This window comes from Lagopus leucura, unplaced genomic scaffold (genome assembly GCF_019238085.1).
Source record: "Lagopus leucura isolate 7727_CA_CO unplaced genomic scaffold, USGS_WTPT01 Super-Scaffold_73, whole genome shotgun sequence".
In the NCBI taxonomy this organism is placed as follows: Eukaryota; Metazoa; Chordata; class Aves; order Galliformes; family Phasianidae; genus Lagopus; species Lagopus leucura.
The window spans coordinates 25,136,839-25,160,149 of record NW_024962252.1 but is presented as its reverse complement, the minus strand read 5'-3'; the positions used below and the strand labels follow the sequence as shown (position 1 = coordinate 25,160,149).

Sequence of the window (23,311 nt, the reverse complement as noted above, 5' to 3'; positions counted from 1 at the left end):
GGTTTCTCTTGGAATGAAGCAACAGCAAGCAGCTATAGCTATCATTTCCATCTTTCTGCTTATGTTAGATATTACCCACCTTAAAAGCTGCACAGGGTACAATTGAAGTTTAAAACTTGCAGCATTGCATAGTACCAAATACAAACTACTGATTATTTCCAGCTGAACAAGCAGACAAGACAGATAGAAAGAGATAATTTAACATTTCTCTCACTAGACAGGCCAGCCTGCACACATACTAACATAAAAGCAATGCTGAAAACATTTACTATTAGATACTTGTTATAATGTAGGAACTACCCAACCAACACGCACTATACCTCAAGAAAAAAATCACTTTAAATTCTTAACAGTAAACTTGTTAAAAAATCTAAAGCAACATTTGTCTGTTCCATCTTTTTTATTTATGCTACAATTACTTTAAAAGATAATTAGGATGGAAAACAAGCTGAAGATCTGCATAAAGTATCTATTTCTGAAACACAGATTTGCAAACTGTTGTAGAACTATAGCTCTGTGCTTCCTAGGCACAACCAGATTTCTTTCCTGACTGCATTTCAGCGCAGATCCAATCCAATGAAACAGAACTTAACTGCTCTTTCAGAGAGATGCTTTGATTTCACAGCAGGACAGCTCAAGTTTTTTAAAAAGGGAAAAAACACTAAACATTTTGGTTTTGATTTATCCACAAGGGCTTCTAAAGGATTTAGTAGAAATAACTGAAATAGTAGTAGAAGTTTCTCTTCATATTGGTCATGACAACTCATTTCATTTTTTACACATAGAAAGCACATCCAAGTAATATAAAGTACACTGGAAACAAACACTGGAAACACTTCAACTGAAAATCAAACTTTTAAGAAGCAAGATATAAATCCATGTTTAAATACGCAACAATTTAGACCTTTAAAAAAAAAAAAAACATAAAATACAAAGTTACTAATATTTAAATTGCTTTTACCAATAGGTTTTAGGGTTTTGTTTTTTCTTTTAATTAACATACATCATTGCCTTACCTTGCAAATAGTCTCTGTATCCCAGGGTAAGATGGTCCTCAGATCAATAACTTCACAGGACACTCCTAGCTTTTCCTGAGCCATCACTGCAACTTCTTTGATCACGTGTACCTGAAAAAGCAATGTATTATTACAAGTATTATTAAAAGTAAACGTTTCATTTCTGTTTAAAATTTCTAAATTACACATACTAAATACATATAATGATTTAACGTTACCTGTTTTTTTACCAGAAAATGTTTTATTTTTTATTTTATTTTAGTTTTAAATACTTCATCAGTATTTATTTCTCACTTCATTCTTCTAATTTACTCCTTACACTATTCTTTGCATTTCAGCGTTACTTCAAGAAAGGAAAAACAAATTTCAGTGAAGGATCACTGAAAACAAAAACGCTACTTGCTAGAAAAGTATCATTCACTGAGCAGTATCAGGCCTCAATATTTTATAATTCCAGTCAGTTTGGGTTTTAGGATAAGATTTTTCTCAAGGCTGTACCTAAACCAAGATCCAAATATCAGTGATGCATTTTAATACAGAATTTCCTGACATGATGTTGTCAATAAATTCTGGTGTAGTCCTCATTGTCAGAGGGTTGGAATGTTTCATAATGCAGGTTTGGACTGAGGTATCTCCCTTGAGCAACTGCTAGGCACAGTTCAGGAGATGGAAGCCAAGGACCACCCCCAACAAGAAGTTTTGATGAGGTCACCTCGGTCAGGGAGACAACAGCATTTAATAATATGGACACGGTGAGATGGCGTTAACTGCCAGGGATCAAAGGGCTGTAGTCAGTGTTACACAGAGCAAAAATCTACACTGAAACAAGATGATTAAAGATTTAACATGAATCTGCATTACACAAATAGGAATAGCTAAACATCAGAGGACTGCTTAAAAGATAAATCACAATACAAGTATTGTAGCAATAAAAAGAAATAACTTGCAGTATTTTTGTTTAAACTTCTAATGCATCAGCAGCTGCAATGGTTGGAGATTTCAGTGTAATACATGGGATGTTTTTGCCATTTCTATGATGCATAAGTGAAAATATTTGCCTAGTTCACAAGGCATAAGGATTAGTTAATGACCGTAAAACATTGAGTACAACTGGAGGGGAACTAAAAGCCATTACTGCCCTTCATTAGTATAACTCAGGAAAGCACACATCAGGTAACCTCACTAGGGCAGCAGCTGCCAAGCAACTATCTAGCATACAAAATGCATGAGAAGAAACCTCTTGGTATGTGTGACCACTCTCTGCCTATTGAAATGGATTTGCCAGTTCCACTGTACATGTAGCTATCAAATTCAAGTTATGCACACGCTCACAACAAAAACTCACTTGCAGAATTCTGATACAAAACATGCCGTATTTTCTGCTTACATGCTAAGTATGTACCTCTATCTCTACACAGAGATACACTCAACAGTTCTTGTACAAAGCAACACTGCACATCCTCCATGTGATGTACATGCATATACTTCTGCCCAGAAATCCTGAAAGAGGGAGAAGTTCTATGTAACAGTCCCTCATTCTGCATTACACAGCCACACCCATGGTTAAGTCAGATCCTAAATCCACATTAGGGCTGTACATCAAAACAGCTGCCTGTCTCAACACTCGGCTTACATTTCGCAAGCTCTGAAGCACAGTTCTTTGAAAAGATGTCATTCCTAGTCTACTCCATGCAACTGTAGGATGTTACTTTAATTGCTTTCGACAGCTTTACCAATAGCCAATACTTTAGTGATCTTTAATATAATATCTTTATATTATATATATATAATATCTTTATGGTTTCATTATATCTTTATTTATCATTTCTTTATTTATTTATCATATCTTCATTTATCATTTCAGTTCTGGGGAGCCTGATGAATATTGAGATTCCATCCAAATGGAGCAGGCAGGAAAAATGTACACTCACTTTCAAAAGGGAACAAGGATAAAAGTCTAAATTGCTTTCTGCTGGAGAAACAAGCACAAGTAAAGATATCGAAGTAGTCTTTAATAACAACTAGTAGGAATAATCATAGCTATAAAGAAGTTTTCTTGTCCTCTGGCTGCTTGACCTATCACAGGAAAGCAAAGAGGATAACAGATTCCAAACAAAAAGCAAAAAATAACCAGCTCCACAGATCAACACTGTTGTGATGAAATTTACAACACTCCCTCCCTCTAACAGCTACCCGGATACATAATTAAGCCAGGAAAATTGCAGTTTACTAAATTACAGGTTAAAGGCAATTTAAAGATTTTTCTGGTAATTCCAGTCTAGACTAAAATTTGTTTTCTATCATTCTTCAACATGAATGTGTTTGGGTTCTTTGTATGGTTTTGCTCTTACTATTTCTTTTTTTTAATATTTGAACATCTTAACTGGAGACAGGGGGAGCTGAATCATATTCTTGACCAGCTTCGAAAATAAACCATCAGAAACAAATATCTTGCTTTGTATTAATGGTTTTAAATTACCTAAATTTTCTGTATATTTCAATTCTCTGCATAAAGACAACCCCAGACTGCACTATTTTTAAATTGTGCAGTAAAGATCTATACTTCTCTTTCAACATACTTTCAACTGTCCTTCCCACTGCCTTCCTCGAGAGTCACATCCCACTGCCACATTCTTAAAAGTGTAACTTTCACAACCATACATAAATCATCAACCTCCAGCAGAGGTTCCACACTTCTTCCACATTTTCAGTGTCAGCTTCAACAAAAAATGAGTGAAATCTTACACGTTAAAAAGCAGATTTCATATAAACAGAAATAAAGAGAATCATTCATTCAACTATGTACTGATGGAAATACAAAGTTACATACATACATAGAAACAAACATACAAAGTTTATTGGATGGCACTTGAGACTGAGTACGAAATTCAGCTCCTGGCCCTTAATCTGGGCTCTGATGGACAACAACAAGTTTCAAAGAATCTTACTGACCTGTGTGCCCCAAGCAACCAGTGTCACATCACTGCCTTGCCGCAGCACCTCAGCTTGAGACAGAGGAATGTTGTAGGGCTCCACAGGAACTTGCTCCACTGAAAAAATAAAAAACTAAACACTGAAAAATAAGCATTAGATTCTTTTCCTAGTCAGTACTATCCCATAAAAACATACACTAAACTTTTTTCTTATCAGTAATGCTATTTAAAGCAATAGATCAAATCACATTAAGAATTATCCTTTATTTCAGAGGTTTTGCTACAATTAAAAATATTTTAATTATAATGTATTGAATGCATTCACTGTAATGTTTCATTTATTTTGTGTAGCATACAAAAAGGTACACAAATACACCATTGTAGCAGTAGATCCTGCTGCTCACCAAGTCAGTGATATTAACATCAGATTTGGAAATGGACTTTGCCTTAATAGTTTAAATGGTTTAAAATCTCAAGCAAAGACTGCAGTTGATTTGAGTAAACACCAACATAGCCTTGAAACCATACTTCAGTATTCAATGCACTCTCCTGCTATCTACCAAGAATGACACTTCACAGTTTACCAGTGAAGTGGTATGAAAACAGCTTTCAGAATCTGCACAGAAATTGTCAAAGGAACTTCTGATGATAGCAGTTAAGTGACTCAAATATTCAATTCACCAAAAATACATTATCATTAAAGTAACTAGGGAAAAACAAACGAAAAACAAAAACCCAATAGAATCATAGCATTGCTTAAGTTGGAAATGACTTTCAAGATCATCAAGTGCAACAGCAACCCAAACCATACTACCCTAAATCTAACAACCCTCCGCTAAATCATGTCCCTGAGCACTACATCTAAACAGTCTTTAAACACATCCATGGATGGTGACTCAACCACCTCCCTGGGGAAAAAAGCATTTTGCCTTCACTGTAACTCTGAAGATGGTTCCACTCAAATTAGTACCCAATTAACAATTTTTAGATGGAAACATCTTAGGAAAAATTAAGCATCTTCAGTTTTCTTTCATTCGTACAGCAGATCCGATGCAAGCAGTTCTTTCCTGACTTGTACATTAGGAACATATCTATTTTTAATAAAGCAAGTAGTGAATACCTGAATAGTTTTCTAAAATATACCTTTTTTTTTTCCCAGGCCAGAAATGGTATACAAACACCAAGTGCTACAGAATCACATAAGGGCTGAGGTAGGAAGAAAGCTCCGGGGATCACTTAGTCCAAGCCCTGTGCTCACAGACCTCTCTCACCACAAGTGTGTGGTTCAGGCTCAGTAGGGCTTCCAGCACCTCCACAACTTCTCTGGGCAATCTGTCCCAATCTGTTTGGCCACACTCGCAGTAAAGATGTTTTTTCTTAGTTTTATGTCACATATATCTCAGTGTGAATAGGGGCAGTGTAGAAATAGATTCAATATATCCAAATGTAAGCTCTGGCAACTGACATGAATACAGTTTGGAAAACAGGTAGATGTACCAGCAGAAGATCTGGATAGCACACATGATACATAGAGCTCCTCTGTGTAATGGTTTCAGCCATTTAGAAAAATTAAATGCAGCATACAATTACAAATTACAATTACCTAATTGCTTATTATGGCTAAACCATTCTTGATACTTAAATGCTTGTCAAAAAAAACTATAAGGGAAGTCTAGATTTGACAGGATTTTATTCAAATGCCTTTACAAATCTCCCTCCTCCACTAACAGTGATATAAAACAGCACATGAAATTATCCTGTGCATTTTCTTGCACAACAATTAACCAAACCAGGACAACAATGTTTTTATGCAGAGCACTCCATTCATCTATTACTGAATTTATAAATATTTTAAATCAAGTATTTCAAAACCAGATTTCAAGTAAAGCAATTAACAAAAAGTAGTAATCAGACAAAAAGGACCATCACAGTCTTAAAAGGCTGCACCATCTGTTGCTTTTTTTTTTTAAAGAGCAGTCTGAAGCACAGAAAGAAAACATATGTTTTCTAATCTTACTGTCTTGTCTCTATAACAACCACTGATGCAAGTCGTATTTATTTCTACAGCACCAATGTCATATATGGTACAATGAAATGAAACTGAAAAGGTCAAAAAACATCAGAGTAGGTTCTCCACAAGATGTCTAAACCTGATAATGTCAAGGTGACTCATCTCCTTTGATTCATAATCATTATGTGCTCTCGACACTACACACACAGTCTGATAACCACTTATTTATAAATCAGAGCCTCCTTTTTCTTTTTTTTTTCTTTTTTTTTTTTAATTCAGATATTTTCTCAGCATCTCTGACATTTAGGGGGACATCACCATGGCACTTGTAATAATGTTATAACTTTGTAAGTTAACCAGCAACAGAATTCTCTCTGCAGATGTTTATTTCTGTATTTAACTTTGGTCTTTTTCTCAGAAATGTTTGCATCTATGTGCTTCTAATTTTATAAAATGCACATGAATATATGTAAATACTTCTGTTCCCATTAAGAATAGCTGGATAAAGACTTTTCCAAAGCAAAAGGAAGTAAACCAAGACTAGGAGGAAAGCCATAAGAAGCAATATCCAAGGGCATAAATGTGATCAACAAGAAAATGAAAGAAGTTAATCACAACTGGTCTTGTCACATGGTGGCACTACAAATTTCAGCCTACATCACTAAACTGATGTTCTTATAAATCTAAGGTAATTTCTCTGGAAATCAGCCCACGAGATAACACAGCAACATCATCAGTAAGTTCTTTCAGAAATTACTGAAGTCTTGTAACAACGCTGCGTTTGGTTACAGACCAACTTACAAACCCAACTAACCACTATTTCAGCACATTTTCACTCAAGATTTCAATCACGTGACTCATCTGAACTCACCAGAAGATCCAGCGATTGTTTCATAGATCAGTTCCTCATACATGAGGAACTGATACACTCATACACTCATACACTCAATAAGCCCTGTGCTCTCAATAGCTGTGTGATATTTTTAATGTGCAGTCATTCATTCCATTATGAAAGTAAATATTTTATTAAAGCTGTGGTCTGCAGCTGAGAATTTTAAATACTAAAAACAGTGAAAGAAATTGCTGTTTTGAAGACATTTGTTTCACTATTCACAAATAGCTGGTAGACAAAATTATACAACATAGGAATGATGAATGACAATGCCTATTGCCATAAGTTGCTCACCCAGACACTACACCTATCCCTCCATGTGCAATTTTCTTTTCCTACACTCAGTCGTCCAATACAGCTTCACCTGTCCTCAGTAAATAACAACTGCATTGTTACAATTAACACTGATGATACAACATGCACTACCATCTTCAATTTACTGTATTATGTCATGCATAATGATGTCTGCTAAAACTGAGCAAAAAGGTCACTATGACCGAAGCAAAGAAAAATAGTAAAGGCAATCGCACTTCCTACCAAACAAAACCAGAATTTAAAGGAGCAGATTTTCTACAGTTTTAGAAATGAAGCATTCAAAAGAAATTTAAAATTTGTAACAACTGTGACTGCAGAAAATCACCTCCTTTGGAAAAATAAAAACAATTCTAGCAATTAATTTTAATATTTAGAATTACCAAAAGAACAGCACTTTCACTTCTGTCAGACTTACACTGCCCTATCCCAATAAGGTCTGCGAGAAACTCCATAAATCAGCCTGCTAACTACAGCCAGTTTATCCTTAAATGATTTAAAGTTTTGTTATTCTAACTACCAAATTCTCACTGTTAACTACACAGTCTACACACCACTTAAACAGACTCAGTCTTGTTTGTATTTCACCATGCAATTTCATGAGACAATGCCTTTTAGCTCTATTTCTTTTTTTTTTCTAAACTCAAGACTATACAAAGCATTCTAACACTCACTGAACATGAATCTGACTGTAAATATTCATGTTTGTATGCAAATTTTGAAGTTTTACCTAGTTTTCAGATTTTCTCAACAAACACAAGCCCAAACACAGCTGAAGACAAAATGAGTGCAAATCAAGATTTTTGCTACACTATCAATTTAGCTGTAACTAAGGAAGTACATGGGCAAAAATAAATATTGCTTTACTGGAAAATACAGCACATCCTTACCTGCAGCTCTATATAGTATTTTAGGTTCAAAGAATATGCATGGATTTTTATCCTCTATGCATGACAGCAGCAATCCTTTGGCCTGAAGAGGACTCCTTGGAATAACAATCTGTAAAAATATTTTTAAATAGTTTATTTTGAGTACAAAATTCCTCAACAATACACTGACTGCAAAAACTAAGCAATTATTTGCTTTAAATAAAACTCCATAGCTACTGAGTTGTTACAGAGTTCATTAATATCAGTGCTGCGTCACTAACACACACACCAAGTTTTGAATTTTATTTCATATTTTATTTAATTCATTCTTGAGACTTGAATAGTTTCCTCTTACATCATGTTATAAATACTAATTTATTCTCCTCAGGTAATACTAACCAAAGCTAACATTTTAAGAAGAGCATTTTCAGGTTGAAAGAATAGAAAAAAAAGTCCAATTCAACAAACTATCAAAATGCTACTTTTTTAAAATTAATGTAGATGGATGACAAAAAAAGCAGCTGATCTCAAGTTGTGTAGTTGAACTCCTCATAGGAGGATGGAAGAACTTCAGACTTGGTGCAGTAAAGACTGGAAAAGGAACTTTACTTATGGCAGAAGTTTGAAATCTTGTCATTTTGGAAGCCTGAATAAAGTCTCTAGATGTAATCTGAGCACTCAGAAGGATAAAAAATATATAACTGCTTTGCCAACAGAAGAGTTAATTACGGATGGTCTAAGAGAATATTAATAACAAACATAAAGTCGCCAAAATGTCACAGCTTAAATGAAAACAGAAGCCAAGAGAGCTCAATTTCCTCAGAAATTGAGGAATCAGAACCAGATAAATTACATCCCATGGAATTCAAATCAGACATACACTGGGGGTCAAGAAAACTAGTAAACATTTTGTAGCTGTGAAGCTATTCAGAACTTCATTTTATAGCTGTGAAGATTCAAAACACAACCTAAATCATCTATCTCATCCAATTAACTCAGTAAGTGAATTTTCTAAGCAAGGGAGAAGCAATCTATTTAAATTCCAACAAAACGTTTGACAACAGACATGAGAAATTTTCAGACTGATGAATGCTGGCAGTGCAGCTCCTTCAGGACCACTTTTAAGACAGACTTTTACCTTACTCATTTATGATGCAAACTCAGAATGCAGAAATGAAAACTATTCAAAAGCTGAGTCACTACCAGTAGAAGGACGATACAAAAAAGATCAGTTCACATTAAAGATGCAACAGACAAAATCAAAGAAAAACTGAATGATACACAGTGGTAAGTCAGCATTTAGAAAGTAAATTTTTGTTACAAATTTAGAACTCATCAGTAGACATTCAGAGAAAGATCTGAATGCATTGTTTGCTCAACAGATAACTAGGACACTAGCTTTAAAAGACATAATCGTGTAGTGAAGGAAATATTAGTGTTATTGAAAAAATCACTGCTAGAAATTCAGTTGGAATACTTCATGAGTACATTGTTTTGACAGAAAATGAATCAAAACAGATGCCAAAAAATATCTCCTTGATAGTTTGTTTAGTCTAAGAAGAAACAATGACTAAAGCGAAAACAATTACTCTCTGTACATGAAAGGAAAGATGAATTGAAGATTCAAGTTAGAAAGAAATTTCAGCTGGAAATGGAAAGAAAATTTCTATCTGCAATGGCAAAGATCCTGGCACACTCTTGCAATTGAATAAAGAGAGTCAATACTTAAGACAGACGAATGCACTAAGACATCTCCTCACAATGGTAGACAAAAGAAACAATGATCCAACAGTGTCCTCCTCACTTCAACAAACTTAAATCTTAAGCGTAACGATTACAGTTTCTCCCCTCAACAACCAAGGTTACACAAACCTTCTTCTGCCACTGAAATCTGAATCTCACCTTTCACTTACCAAAACCAGTGTTAAAACCTTCAGTCAGAAACCAACTACACAGCTTAGTAAGAGGGCAGTTCTGCAAACCATTCTCCCGTGGGACGTTTCCTGTCCTCGCCAACCTGTAAATCATGGCCTTACTTCCCATGCAAAATATGCACAGATGACAAAGCCTTCACTGAGTTACATTAAATATTCTACTACTAACATATTCATGAGAGTTTCAATTTCAGTAAAGCAGCAATAACTGTTTTAAACATTAACTGCATTAACAAACAGCTTTGCAGAAAAAAACCAAAGATGCAACACTGTTTTCACAAAGATACAAAATTCAAACGAGCACTCCTCCATGCATCCAAAATTAATAGATGGTTCCACCAATTCCATAGAATTTCATGCGTTCTTTAACTGAGATGGCAGCAATTAACTGTAACAATGTTTTTTAGCACATTACTCAAGGAATTTCTGCTTTGGGTTCCTTTAAGCTCTTCACCAACTTATAATTCCCTACAGTCCCTAAGGCCTCTTCCAAACCCTATGCCCACCACCCACTTTTTCTCAGTAGAACCCGCAAGCCATAAACCAGCATATTTGTCCCCATTAATGCATCCTTGAATTAAAGCACTATTCATTAGTTTTTAATTTCTGTAGTTTGTTGGGGCATACTGAGCAAACATAAAACGTATGCTTTTAGTGCAAAAGCAAACACAATGCTATACCTGCTAAAGGTTGTTTCAATTATGACTATAAATTCTCCAACACAGTTTAAGCTTTATTAATGGAAAGCTTCTAACAGAGTTCTTAATTAGCACATTCAGATGTTCTGCTGTGTACATTGACTTCCATCCTCCCTTCCCTGCCTGCACTCAGATTTATTAGTCTGATTAGTCAGGTTCACTCACAATCAATCTTTGTAACATAAGAATTACTGTACCTTTATTCCTGGACAATGAGCAAAAAAAGCTTCTGGACTTTGAGAGTGATACAGCGCACCATGTCCCACACAACCCCAGGGGGCTCTGATGGTGAGGTTTCCACAGTTAAACAGATCTCCAGAGCGGTAACGATACTTTGCTGCTTCATTAACGATCTGGGGAAAAAAGAGAAAGTAATATCCAGTCCAATACCTCTAGTTACATATCATTAAACCTCTACAGTACACAAGATGCATCTATACCATCTACTCCATGCATAGAATTAAGAGAACTAAACTAGCTGCAAAAGACTCCTTTAAGTCTATTGAAAGGTAAACATTTTCCAAGGCAAGTGAGTTGGTAATTTAGTGGATCCAAGTTAAATACTCAGTTATCTATGAGCAGCTTGCAGAAGTCGTGCAAACGCCAGCACTCATTTTCATGGGAGACTTCAATTTCCCTCATATATGTTGGAAATACAACACAGCACAGAAGAAGCAGTCTAAGAGGTTTCTAGAGTGTGTGGAAGATAGCTTCCTTAAGCAGCTAGTAGGAGAGCCCATCAGGGGTGACGGCCTGCTAGACCTCCTCTTCACTAACAGAGGACTGGTGGGAGATGTGAAGGTTGGGGACTGTCTTGGGCAGAGCAACAATGAAATTGTTGAATTCTCTATTCTTGGAGATGTCAGAAGGGTGACTAGAAAAACTGCGATCCTGGACTTCAAGAGGGCAGACTTTGACCTGTTCAGGACGCTTGTAGCACAGGTCCCCTGGGAGTCACTCCTTAAGGGTAAAGGGGTCCAGGAAGCCTGGATGCTTCTCATGATGGAAATCTTAAAGGCACAAGAACAGGGAGCTGGTGGGGGTGATTGCCAAGCTGCTATTGACCATCTACCAGCGCTCCTGCTTATCTGGAGAGGTCCCAGAGGATTGGAGGCTTGGCGATGTGACTCCCATCTACAAGAAGGGCTATAAGGAGGATCCAGGGAACTACAGGCCTGTCAGCCTGACCTCAGTATCAGGGAAAGTTATGGAACAAATCATCTTGGGTGAGATCACACAACATGTGCGTGGCATCCAGGGAATCAGGCCCAGACAGCACGGGTTCATGAAAGGCAGGTCATGCTTAACCAACCTCATCTCCTTCTACAACTGGGTGATGAAACTGGTAGACAAGGGAAAAGGTGTTGATGTAGTCTACCTAGACTTCAGCAAAGCCTTTGACACAGTCTCTCACAGTATTCTGGGGAAACTGGCTGCCCGTGGCCTGCACCGGTACGTTCTCCTTTGGGTAAGGAACTGGCTAGAGGGCCGTGCCCAACAGGTAGTGTTTAAGGGAGCTAAGTCCAGCTGGTGACGCATTACAAGTGGGTCGCTATCTTGTTTAATATCTTTATTGATGACCTAGATGAAGGGATTGAGTGTACCCTCAGTAAGCTTGCAGATGACACCAAGCTGGGAGGTGGTGTCAATTAGGGTGGCCCTTCAGAGGCATCTAGATTTGCTGGATCACTAGGGGGAGGTGAATGGGATGAGGTTCAACAAGGCCAAGTGCCAGGTCCCGCACTTTGGGCACAACAACCTCATGCAGCGTTATAGGCTTAATGATGAGTGGCTGGATGACTGTGAAAAGGAAAGGGACCTGGAAGTGTTGGTTGATGCTCGGCTGAACATGAGCTGACAGTGTGCCCACGTGGCCAGGAGGGCCAACGGCATCCTGGCCTGCATTAGAAATAGTGTGGCCAGCAGGAGCAGGGAGGTGATCATCCCCCTCTACTCAGCACTGGTGAGGCCACAGCTTGAGTACTGTGTTCAGTTTTGGGCCCCTCATTACAAAAAAAATATTGAAGACCTGGAACATGTCCAGAGAAGGGCAATGAAACTGGTGAGGGATCTGAAGCACAAGTTTTATGAGGAGCGGCTGAGGGAGCTGGGATTATTTAGTCTGGAGAAGAGGAGGCTCAGGGGAGACCTCAGTGCACTCTACAACTTCCTGAAGCAAGGCTGTGATGAGGAGGGGCTTGGCCTCTTCTCCCAGGCAACAAACAGGACCTGAGGAAATGGCCACAAGCTGTACCAGAGGAGGTTCAGGTTAGACATAAGGAAGAACTTTTTCCCTCATAGAGTGGTCAGGCACTGGAATGGCTGCCCAGGGAGATGGCAGAGTCGCCATCCCTGGCAGTGTTCAAGAAATGTCTGGATGAAGAGCTATGAGATATGGTTTAGAGGCTTGTGATAGCAGTGGTAATGGAAGGACAGTTGGTCTAGATGATCTTGCAGGTCGTTTGCAACCTTCTATGATTCTATGAATCTATGATTCTATCAAGAGTTGTCATATAGCCCAGTTGTTTCCCCATTCCCAGAAGACAGTCAGCTCAGTTCAAATTCACAGTTTATCCTGTTGACAAATGGTTGGCCTGCAATCACACAAAGAAGTAAGAGATGGTATTGGAATAACACAGATGGGGATTTTAAGGCATTTTAAACTAATTTAAATTATTTAATCAGCATTCAACTTGGAACTGGTACCTTCCTGTTTACATAGTGCATGCATAAATATTAGTATTACAGCCGTGGCTATTTTTGCATAAGGTATTACCAAGCATTAATGCCAACAAAAGAATATTTAAAACAAATTCATAAAACTTCTTTTTTACTTCATTCAAAATTATTGGTACTAACCTGATCAAATGCAGGAAAAATGTAATCTGCAAACTGAATTTCTGCAATGGCTGTAGCACCTGCAACTGCAACTCCAATACCAAATCCAACAATTCCTTGCTCACACAAGGGCGTATTAAAAACTCTGTCTTTGCCTGTAAAACAAGAACAATTCCTTTAATGCATCAGTTGTAAGTGGAAAACCTAGCACCAGAAATATTCAAGTTAAATTGTCTGCAATTAAGCATATTGCTCTTTAGATAGGCTTTTTATGTGTATCAATCATAAACATCCATTACAGATATGGGTATCTGCAGTCATTCAGAGGAAAACAAGGGTTAGGGTTAGATGTAAGATAAGAACAGTTTAAGTAATTTACAATATTCTTATTAGCACTTCAAGGAAAATAAGTTGTTTCGATGACATACAAACAAACACATGTAGTCATGTTTACACAGGAGGAATAAATACTTGCAAACATTAATAAAGTTACAACAAAGAAAAAACATTGTTACATCAACTGCTTTTTTTTTTTCCAGACAATCAAAATTATCTGTCCACCCTCAAACATACATGGCCCTACAAGCGTCATCTGTCTCCAGTATGCTGTCTTTTCCCACCACTCCCCATAAGCAGATTCCAGTCTAACCAGCTATTTTTTTTTTTTTTTTTTTTTTTTAAAGAAAGACTGCATTTCCTAAAGAATTTGGTTCATCACTAGGAATCATAGAACCATAGAATTATGGAATCATAGAATTGCTCAGGTAGGAAAAGACCTTAAGGATCATCAAGTTGAACCACAACCTAACCATACTACCCTAACTAACAACCTTGCGCTAAATCATGGCCCTGAGCACCACATTGAAATGGTCTTTAAACACATCCAAAGATGGTGACTCAACCACTTCCCTGGGGACCCTATTCCAGTGCTTAACAACCCTTTCTGTAAAGAAGCTTCTCCCGATATCCAACCTAAACTTGCCCTGGCACAACTTGAGGCCATTTCCCCTCGTCCTGCCACCTGTCATCAGTGAAAAGAGACCAACCCCACACTCACTGTAAGCATCTTTCAAATACTGCAATAACGTCTTCCCTCAGCCTCCTCTTCCCCAGACTAAACAGCCCCAGTTCCTTCAGTCACTCCTTGTAGGGTACATTCTCCAAGCCCTTCACAAGCCTTGTTGCCCTTCTTTAGACCTACTCCAGCACCTCGATGTCCTTTCTGTACTGAGATGCCCAAAACTGAACACAGTACCTGAGGTGAGGCCTCACCAGTGCTGAGTACAGGGGCAGGATGTCTTCCCTCATCCTGCTCACCACACCATTCCTGATACAAGCCAGGATTTCACTGGCCTTCTTGGCCACCTGGGCACACTGCTGGCTCATATTCAGCCGACTGTCCATCAGTACACCAAGGTCCCTTTCCATCAGGCAGCTTTCCAGCCACTCAAACAAACTCATTTAAGGCAAGTAAAAAAGAATGCCATCCAACAATACTAAAATTGTTAGTAGTGTCAGTGAGGCTATGTAAGTCATCACAAGCCTGAATGCCTAGCACAACTGCAGGAGATGTTACAGTTTCACAGGCAAGACAAAAAATATTTGCAAGCACCTTACTTTTTTTATTATTATTTCTTCTGGAGGGAAGCATTGTTTTCTGAACTTCCATGACTTCTACTCATTCTTTAAAAATGAGTGTAGGTCTCAAATCCCAGTGACCTACAGTACTTTTAAGATATGAGCACACTGGGCCACTTCTTGTTTAGAAATTGATTTCCAAGAAAATTCGAGATTTAATTTCTTAGAACTTAGAAGAATTGCCATTTGTGGGAGACATGTTACTATAGCTAAATCAGCAAGTAAGACTGAATTCCAGATTAACAAAACCATTTTGAGATAAGTTCCTTGTTGTCAATATGCCAAATATTCACTGAATATTATCGTGATCAACTCCTGAATCACATCACCCTGCAGATTTCAGAACATTTTACAAGTAGGAAGAACAAACAGCTCTCATTTCCAAAATATATGAGCAAACTAACCAAAGTAATTTCCAGATGTGGGTCAATTGTACTTCATTTCACATGTCCTGAATAAAAAATAATCCTTACAGGTACCATGTTTAAAAGTTCTTCAGACCAAAAGTGATGCAGAAAGTCACAATGGCAGTAACTTCATAGCACTGACATTTACTGTTGCTGGGCATTTATCTTACCAGTGTGCCTCAGTAAAACACCAAGCCTGCATATTTCTATTCTTCCTTTACATGTACTACCAGCATCACTGCATAAAAATAGCCCCAAACCAAAAAGATTCCCATAAAAAGACTAGGAAATCCACACACGGAATAGATCTTTATAAAAATGTTGTTTGTTTTTATTGTCCTTGCAATTAAATTATCCTAATTTCAGACAGATGTCAATCATTGGCTTTATTGCCAAGAAATTTATCAAGAAGAAAAAACGGTTTGAAAAGCTTCAAAAGGGAATTATGTCTACCCTTAGAAATTGACTAATGGGGACATTTTAAGTCACATCACTACTTTCCTTTCCACGTGCAGAAAAAGGAATTTTGGCTCTAAGAGCAGTTTAGCAGAGTGCAGAATCAGTAGATCAGTGAACTAACCCATAAGACAGAGAAATAAAGAAATGCCATGGAAAGACAGAAGAATCCCTATAACACAGCCATAGAATGATTTTTAAATTAGAGCAACCACATTCTGCTGCCCCTGACCCCAGAGGACATGCTGTATGCATCCCCCTTAGTCTCCCTCTGCTGAGGGGCACCACAGCCTTCCCCTCTGCTAATGTGCAACAGGCCTCCACTGCAGGTGCCTGTACCACTGGTAGCGGCCTGAGCAATCCAAGCCTCCATTTAGCACCTGTATTTTTATTTTTCAGGGCCTCTAGCCAGTAAAATCCAATGAACAGCCAGCTTTCTTCAGCCAAAAGAATTTTTAGCCAGGAAAAAGGAGCATAAAGCACCCATGAACATGTGTGTACCTGCCCCAGGCTTCACCACCACCTGGGCCTGTCAGGAAGCCCTTCTCTTCAATGACAAATGTAATGTTTGCTTTTCTTAATTATTTTTTTTTAATCATTTTGTCTCAAACTTACAACGTGGTAACATCATACTACATGTGTCTGCTTCATAGACATTTACAGGCAGCTCAAAGCATTTCACCTCATTTGCTCACATGGTATTCTGATCATATACAAGCAAATGTATTTTTTAAATTCACCACACTTCTAAAGGCCTGAAAACCAGCAGCAGCATAAGGGAAGAGTTTGGGTATAGTTTGCATTTTAATTTGTTTCTCTTAGATGTGCTGTTCCATTTGGTCACAATTCTTCCCTCTCAGGTAGAGCACTGGAAGCCATCTCATGGATGTACTATAGATGGAAAGGTAAAACAAGTCTGCAATGCTTACTGTCACATAAGAAAACAAATGGATTGCCCAGAAACAATCAAATAATACTAAGCTTACCTGATCTTACTTTTTTAAGAACAGATTTTTCAGAGTAAGCTGAAATAGTTTTGTGCATTGGTCCTATAAATAATTGTAATATCATCATGCAAAAAAAAAAAAAAAAATTAAATGGACTTGAACAATCACAAAATTAGTTTTTGAGTAGTCATTTATAAGAACTTCAAAAATAATTGTTTAATATCATTTTGGGATTAAATTAGAGGCAGCATGATGCTATAAATGGGTACAATAAGATAAATGATAAGAGAATCAGTGAAAAAAAACCATAAAATATACCACAACAGTTATAGTATAATTTGTTTGAAGCACCTAATTACAACTTTCAGAAGTAAAGGTGTAAACTTGAGGTATTACAGCTTGAAACAGTAAAGACATTTTGGTAATTCTCAGTATATGAGATTCATAAATTAGGAATTAATTTTAGATGTATAACAATTATAAGGACCCTCTTTCAACCAAAGCCCAAAGTACGCCTTTTCTATTCATTAGATGGGAAAACAAGTCTTGGATACAGTTTCATTATGATCCTGTTTTACATAAAAGCTAGCCTTTCAGAACAAAAGATATACACGTCATCAGATAAGGCAAATTTCCTGAACACTAGAAATGTTAGGGTATGTTTTTAGCCTCTTATTTGTATTTACACAATCTGAAAACCATTAATAAAAGGAATACCAAATATTAAACACTGAAAACTAAAAGCTTACGTATGTTTACATACTTTTCAAAATGCGGAAAGGAAGTCTGTTTTGATGGAGTTATTCATATCAGCCTTTGGAAACCATTCACTCAGCTGAACTTTAACTCAAGACTAATAATCCAGAGATATTTTATCTTTCCATACTTCACTTCGTATCAACGAAGAAACATTTCCTAAAACATGGCTTTCACATCAGCAAAGCAGCTCAAAACAAGCAAGTAAAAACTCAGATTTCCACTACAGATGGAAGGAAGTGACACCTCTACCTTATCTGAACCCTCATACATCATCCTCTGAGGAGACATTCCACTTTCATTCAGCCTGCCCAGCTTTCTCAGCATCCCTACTTTCTGCCACCTGAACATACTGGTGTTCTTCTCCATGCAGTGAGTTAAACAAGTGACATACAGAGCTATGTGGAAAGCGGAAGATTCTCATTATGTCTCCACCTCAGGAATTCAGAAGGAGGGTTAGATGCACGTTAACAAAGTGAATAAATACATCACCTAGAAAGGTAAACCTGAAAAGATTAATAATTGAGAAAAAAAAAGTAGCAGCTGATTGATTTTTTTTTTTTAATTCAGTTCTTTCATCCATCTGTGAACTGCTTTTATTTGAATAAAACAAGATTGGTCTCTGACATTTTCTGAACCAAAAGAACCTCAACCAGTGCTCAAACTGTCACTGACATTCTGCCTAAGGGGCAATGGATTTAACTCAGCCTTACAACCATTTCCTGCTCCAAAAGGAAAAGCTTCATAGCAACCTAACAGAACACATGTCTACAGGCATATGTAGTCGATTATTACGCATTAATGTTTTGGCCTGCTTCTTCTTTATTTATTCCAAGCTGTCAGGAAAAAACTATTTCAGCTTTCAATATCTACAATGAGTGAAACATGTTTCTGTTTTAATTTATCTCTAAAAATGAGCTGTTCAAACAATATGAAATCTCCTATATACTAACACATGACCCAAAGCTCCAACTCTGGAGCATTTTGCTCTGTAAGAGCATATGTTCAAATATTTGAGTAGTTTGTGTAGTACTGGTTAGTTTCTTAAGGACACTTTTCTTTTGGGTATTTCTACATCACTCTTGTTAAAAAACGCATCTTAAAAAAAAAAAAAACACATTAATACTGGGTTGCTTCAATAATAAAATTATTGGCAATTTATCTAGGCAACATTTTATTTGCCCTGTGATCTCAGTAGCTTCAACTAAAAATCTCCATTACAAGTCAGAAGAGTCCAACAAGCTAAAAACATTCTAAAGCTAAACATATATCCCACAACTCAGGATGAATGTAAAATCCATTTGAATTTTGGTTAATTAGCAGGTAATCCTATAACAGTATTCCAGCTCTTCCCTTAAACCAACAAGTCATGACATGGTATCTAGACATAACTAAGTCAAAAAAAAAAAAAAAAAAAGAAAAATTAAGAAAACTGCAAGTGACAGAAATCCAGGTCAGAAAGGAGACCTGCATGCACTGAACTACATTTTCTGCTCCCTCTTCTATTGCTGCAGAATCTGCTATAACACTACTTTGCAACAAAAGATCCTGACGTCTTCCATATGAAAGCTTTACAGCAATTGAATGACTGCTTGGTTTCACTTGTTTCACAGGATTCTCAGAAAAGCTTCAGTGAGGAAATAAATAAATAAATAAATAAATCTATACTTCTGAAGCACTGATCACCAGAGTGTTGTTCAAAGGAAAGGACACCTATTCTGACAGGTAGCTATGAAGAACAGGAATTCCTCACAGGTTTATCCAGATTTCTTTTGTTCCTTTCAGAAGAGTAGTTCAGGTAAACTGGAAATTATAAGAAGAAAAATTACTCCTTCAGCTGCTAAGTCTTCCCTGATTACTATTTCTGAAGCATTCATACATATAAACAGATCTGAATATGTGAAGTAGCAACAGCTCAAAGCATTCTCAGCATGATGCTCCCTTGCTCAATGCGGTACGTGTTATTCCCAAGTGCTCCATATACTCAAATTGTACTTCTACCTCTCCCCTAAGAGACCCTTAGGAGAAAAGAGTATTCAATTTCCATTTAATCATCATTCTCAAAGAATCTCAATATCAGGAGAACTACTGGATGAAGAGCAACCCTCTCCATGACCTTATTCTTATAACCTTACTCAATTCTTAAATTCTTATAGTCTGTGCAGTTAGTGAGTTGCAGGTGTGGAAAGAAAGGATACTTACTTTCTAGTAAAAGATTGAAGTTGTTTCTAACATGAAGTAACATTAAGCATTTACTTAACTGCCAGGCTTGTGGCTCTCTGGGTGAGGGAGGACCCAGGAAATTTGCTTATTTACAGCTCTGCCTACTGACAGAACATAAGTTAAACTTACTTTTCTTGCCCTGTCCTCCATGCTAGATTTCCTATCATCTACGAAAAACTGGCATCCCCACAAAAGCTAAAGAGTAAAGCATAAATGATAAAATGTATTACCTAATTTTCTCCATTTCTCAGCAGGCAGGTGGGAACAGAAGAGGTCAGAAGAGGCTAATGCAAAGCTTTTGCATTAACTTGAAACGGCCAGTAAATTTGCACGTCATTTAATTCTTCCATACTAGAAAAGCAGACAAGCAACTGCATAGAAGTTCTCTTCAGGAGCACGGTGATATGTGAAACAGATGCAAAATGGAAAAATAATTATTTAAGGAAAACAATTCACTCTGATGTTAGACAAATGTTCAAACAAGCTACCTAGAGCAGTTATTCAAGCTCCTTCCTTGGACATATTCAAAACTCCTGGATAAGACCACAAGCAACCCAAACTGACTCTTACTGTGAAAATTGGTTTGGAGCAGATGACCTTCAAGGCCTCTTCCTTCCAACCTTTATTATTCTATGGCTCATTAACAGCCCCACGCAGGGCTATGTGCTGGATGTCCTAACATCTTTTCTGCACCTACCCTGCTGATTCAGCTCCAAATTGTTAGAAAAACATTTTATCAACAGTTCACATCAAAGCTGCAGATTTACTCACCAAAATTTCTTTCTGCTGCTGACTATGCAGGCAGCCCACTCAGCGATGAATTCATTCTGATCACCTGACTCATACACCACATTATACCAGACTCAAGAAAAAAGCACTCTGCCTAACCACACCACAGCATTCATGTGTTCCTACAGCAATGATTCATCCTATCCCTTGCCCACCCACCACAAACTTCTGCTGCACAAGAAGCACACCTGCAGAAAAGCATAACTGACTACAGAGATTAGGAAAGCTGTATCAGGTGATAGAATATTCACTTGAAAAAACAAGCTCTAAACTCAGCACTCACCAAACACTTACACGTGGGATAATATACCAACTTTGATCAGTTCCACACATTTTCTGACCATGTGAGATATTACATAGCACTACAAGATATCCAACAGGAAAATGCACAACAGTTACCAAAGCTAAGTATTAAATCATAGCCTCTCTGCTACGAGAGGCTGGGTAGACTATCTGAGTGACAAACTGGGGAAGAAACAGAGGCAGCTTCTCTTTACTCATTAGAATCAGTAGCGTAGAAATACTTTATGACAGTCTGAAAGCAAGCTGGCTCTAGTCTATATTGTGAAGCAACCACGCTCAACACAACAGCATGGATTTAATGCCGCTAAAAAAAATAAAGTACTGAATTACCAAGAATCTGCAGTAATGAAAAACATGTATCTCAGATAATGCAAAGTACGTGAAAAAAATGATCTACATGCAGTGCTCCCATAGAATAGGGAAAAATCCCTGCCAGATTATAAGGATATAGTGTTTCAACAAAGTAACATAAAGGAGTAATTCAGTAATTCAGTAATTGCTGGTCTGTTATGTCATGCTAGTCACCAGCAGACAATACTGAATTAAGATTAACGTTCTCCTCAAAGTGCTTCCGTTGCAAAATGGCTCAGATATTTGACCCATTCTGTTCAATATCTTTATTGACAATCTGGATGAGGGCATTGAGTTCACCCTCAGTAAGTTTGCAGATGACAGCAAGCGGGGAGGAAGCATCGATCTCTCTGGGGATAGGAAGGCTCTACAGAGAGATCTGGATAGGTTGGATTTCTGGGCTTAGGCCAACGGGATGAAGTTCAACAAGACCATGTGCCTAGCCCTGCACTTTGGCCACAACAACACCAAGCAACAGTACAGGCTCGGGGCAGAGTGGTTGGAAGACTGTGTGGAGGAAATGGATCTGAAGGTGTTGGTTGATGCTCTGCTAAACACGAGGCAGCAGGTATCCCAGATAGCCAAGAAGGCCAATGGCATCCTGGCTGGTATCAGAAAGAGTGTTGCCAGCAGGAGAAGGAAGGTGATTGTCCTCCTGTATGCCTCAAGCACTGTTTTCAGTTTTTGGCCCTTCATTACAAAAAAAGACATCAAGGCCCTGGAGTAGGTCCACAGAAGGGTAACAAAGCTGGTGAGAGGTCTGGAGGAGAAGTCTTATAAGGAGCAGTTTAAAGAACTAGAATTGCTGAGTCCGGAGAAAAGGAGGTGCAGGGTAGACCTTACTGTCCCTACAACTACCTGAAAAGAGGATCTGGAAGGTGGGAGTCAGCCTCTTCTCCCAAGTATCTAGCAATAGGATTAGAGGGAATGCCCTCAAGTTGCACAAGCAGAGATTCAACTTGGATGTTAGGAAAAATTTCTTCTCTGAAAGGGTGGTCAAGTACAGGAATGGACTGCCCAGGGAGCTCATGGAGCTCCAAAGGCATTCAATCCCCAAAGGCATTCAAGAAACATTCACATGTTGTACTGAGGGACAAGGTTTAGTAGGAAAATGTAGGACATTTAGACTGGATGATCTTGGAGGTCTTGTCCAACCTTGGTAATTCTATAACTTGAGCAGTTTGATACTTCTAACAAATTACTCCCATGAAAACTCAATGTTGTACCCCTGCAATAAAGTCTGCAACATCATCTACCTGCTGGAGGGGAGCTCTGCGGAAAGGGACCTGGGTGTCCTGGTGGATGACAGGTTGGCCATGAGCCAGCAGTGTGCCCTTGTGGCCAAAAAGGCCAATGGCTTACTGGGGTGCATTAAAAAGAGCGTGGCCAGCAGGTCAAAGGAGGTGATCCTCCCCCTCTACTCTGCCCTGGTAAGACCTCATCTGGAGTACTGCGTCCAGTTCTGGGCTCCCCAGTACAAAAAAGACAGGGATCTCTTGGAAAGAGTCCAGCGGAGGGCCACGAAGATGGTGAAGGGCCTGGAGCATCTCTCCTATGAGGAAAGGCTGAGTGAACTGGGTCTGTTCAGCCTTGAGAAAAGAAGACTGAGAGGGGACCTGATCCAGGTCTATAAATATCTAAGGTGTGGGGGGCAGAATGGCGAGGCCGGACTCTTTTCAGTGGTGAGTGGAGACAGGACAAGGGGAAATGGCCAGAAACTGCAGCATAGGAAGTTCCGCACAAACATGCGCAAGAACTTCTTTACAGCGAGGGTGACGGAGCACTGGAACAGGCTGCCCAGGGAGGTGGTGGAGTCTCCTTCTCTGGAGATGTTCAAGACCTGCCTGGATGCCTACCTGTGCTACCTGGTGTAGGGAACCTGCTTTGGCAGGGGGGTTGGACTCGATGATCTCAGGAGGTCCCTTCCAACCCCTACAA

The 23,311-nt window shown here is 38.3% G+C and overlaps 1 protein-coding gene across 2 annotated transcripts in view; it reads right to left on the bottom strand.

The window, feature by feature from the left end:
• Nucleotides 1-23,311, bottom strand: part of BCKDHB (branched chain keto acid dehydrogenase E1 subunit beta) — a 107,602-nt gene that overhangs the window by 71,683 nt on the left and 12,608 nt on the right. For both annotated transcript variants that reach the window (XM_042881259.1, XM_042881250.1), the window contains exons 4-8: nucleotides 13,525-13,658; nucleotides 10,863-11,018; nucleotides 8,055-8,163; nucleotides 3,969-4,066; nucleotides 1,017-1,127 (exon numbers count right to left, since the gene is read on the bottom strand). In XM_042881259.1, the coding sequence (XP_042737193.1) occupies nucleotides 1,017-1,127; nucleotides 3,969-4,066; nucleotides 8,055-8,163; nucleotides 10,863-11,018; nucleotides 13,525-13,658 (608 nt within the window). The remainder of the gene's footprint in view (nucleotides 1-1,016; nucleotides 1,128-3,968; nucleotides 4,067-8,054; nucleotides 8,164-10,862; nucleotides 11,019-13,524; nucleotides 13,659-23,311) is intronic.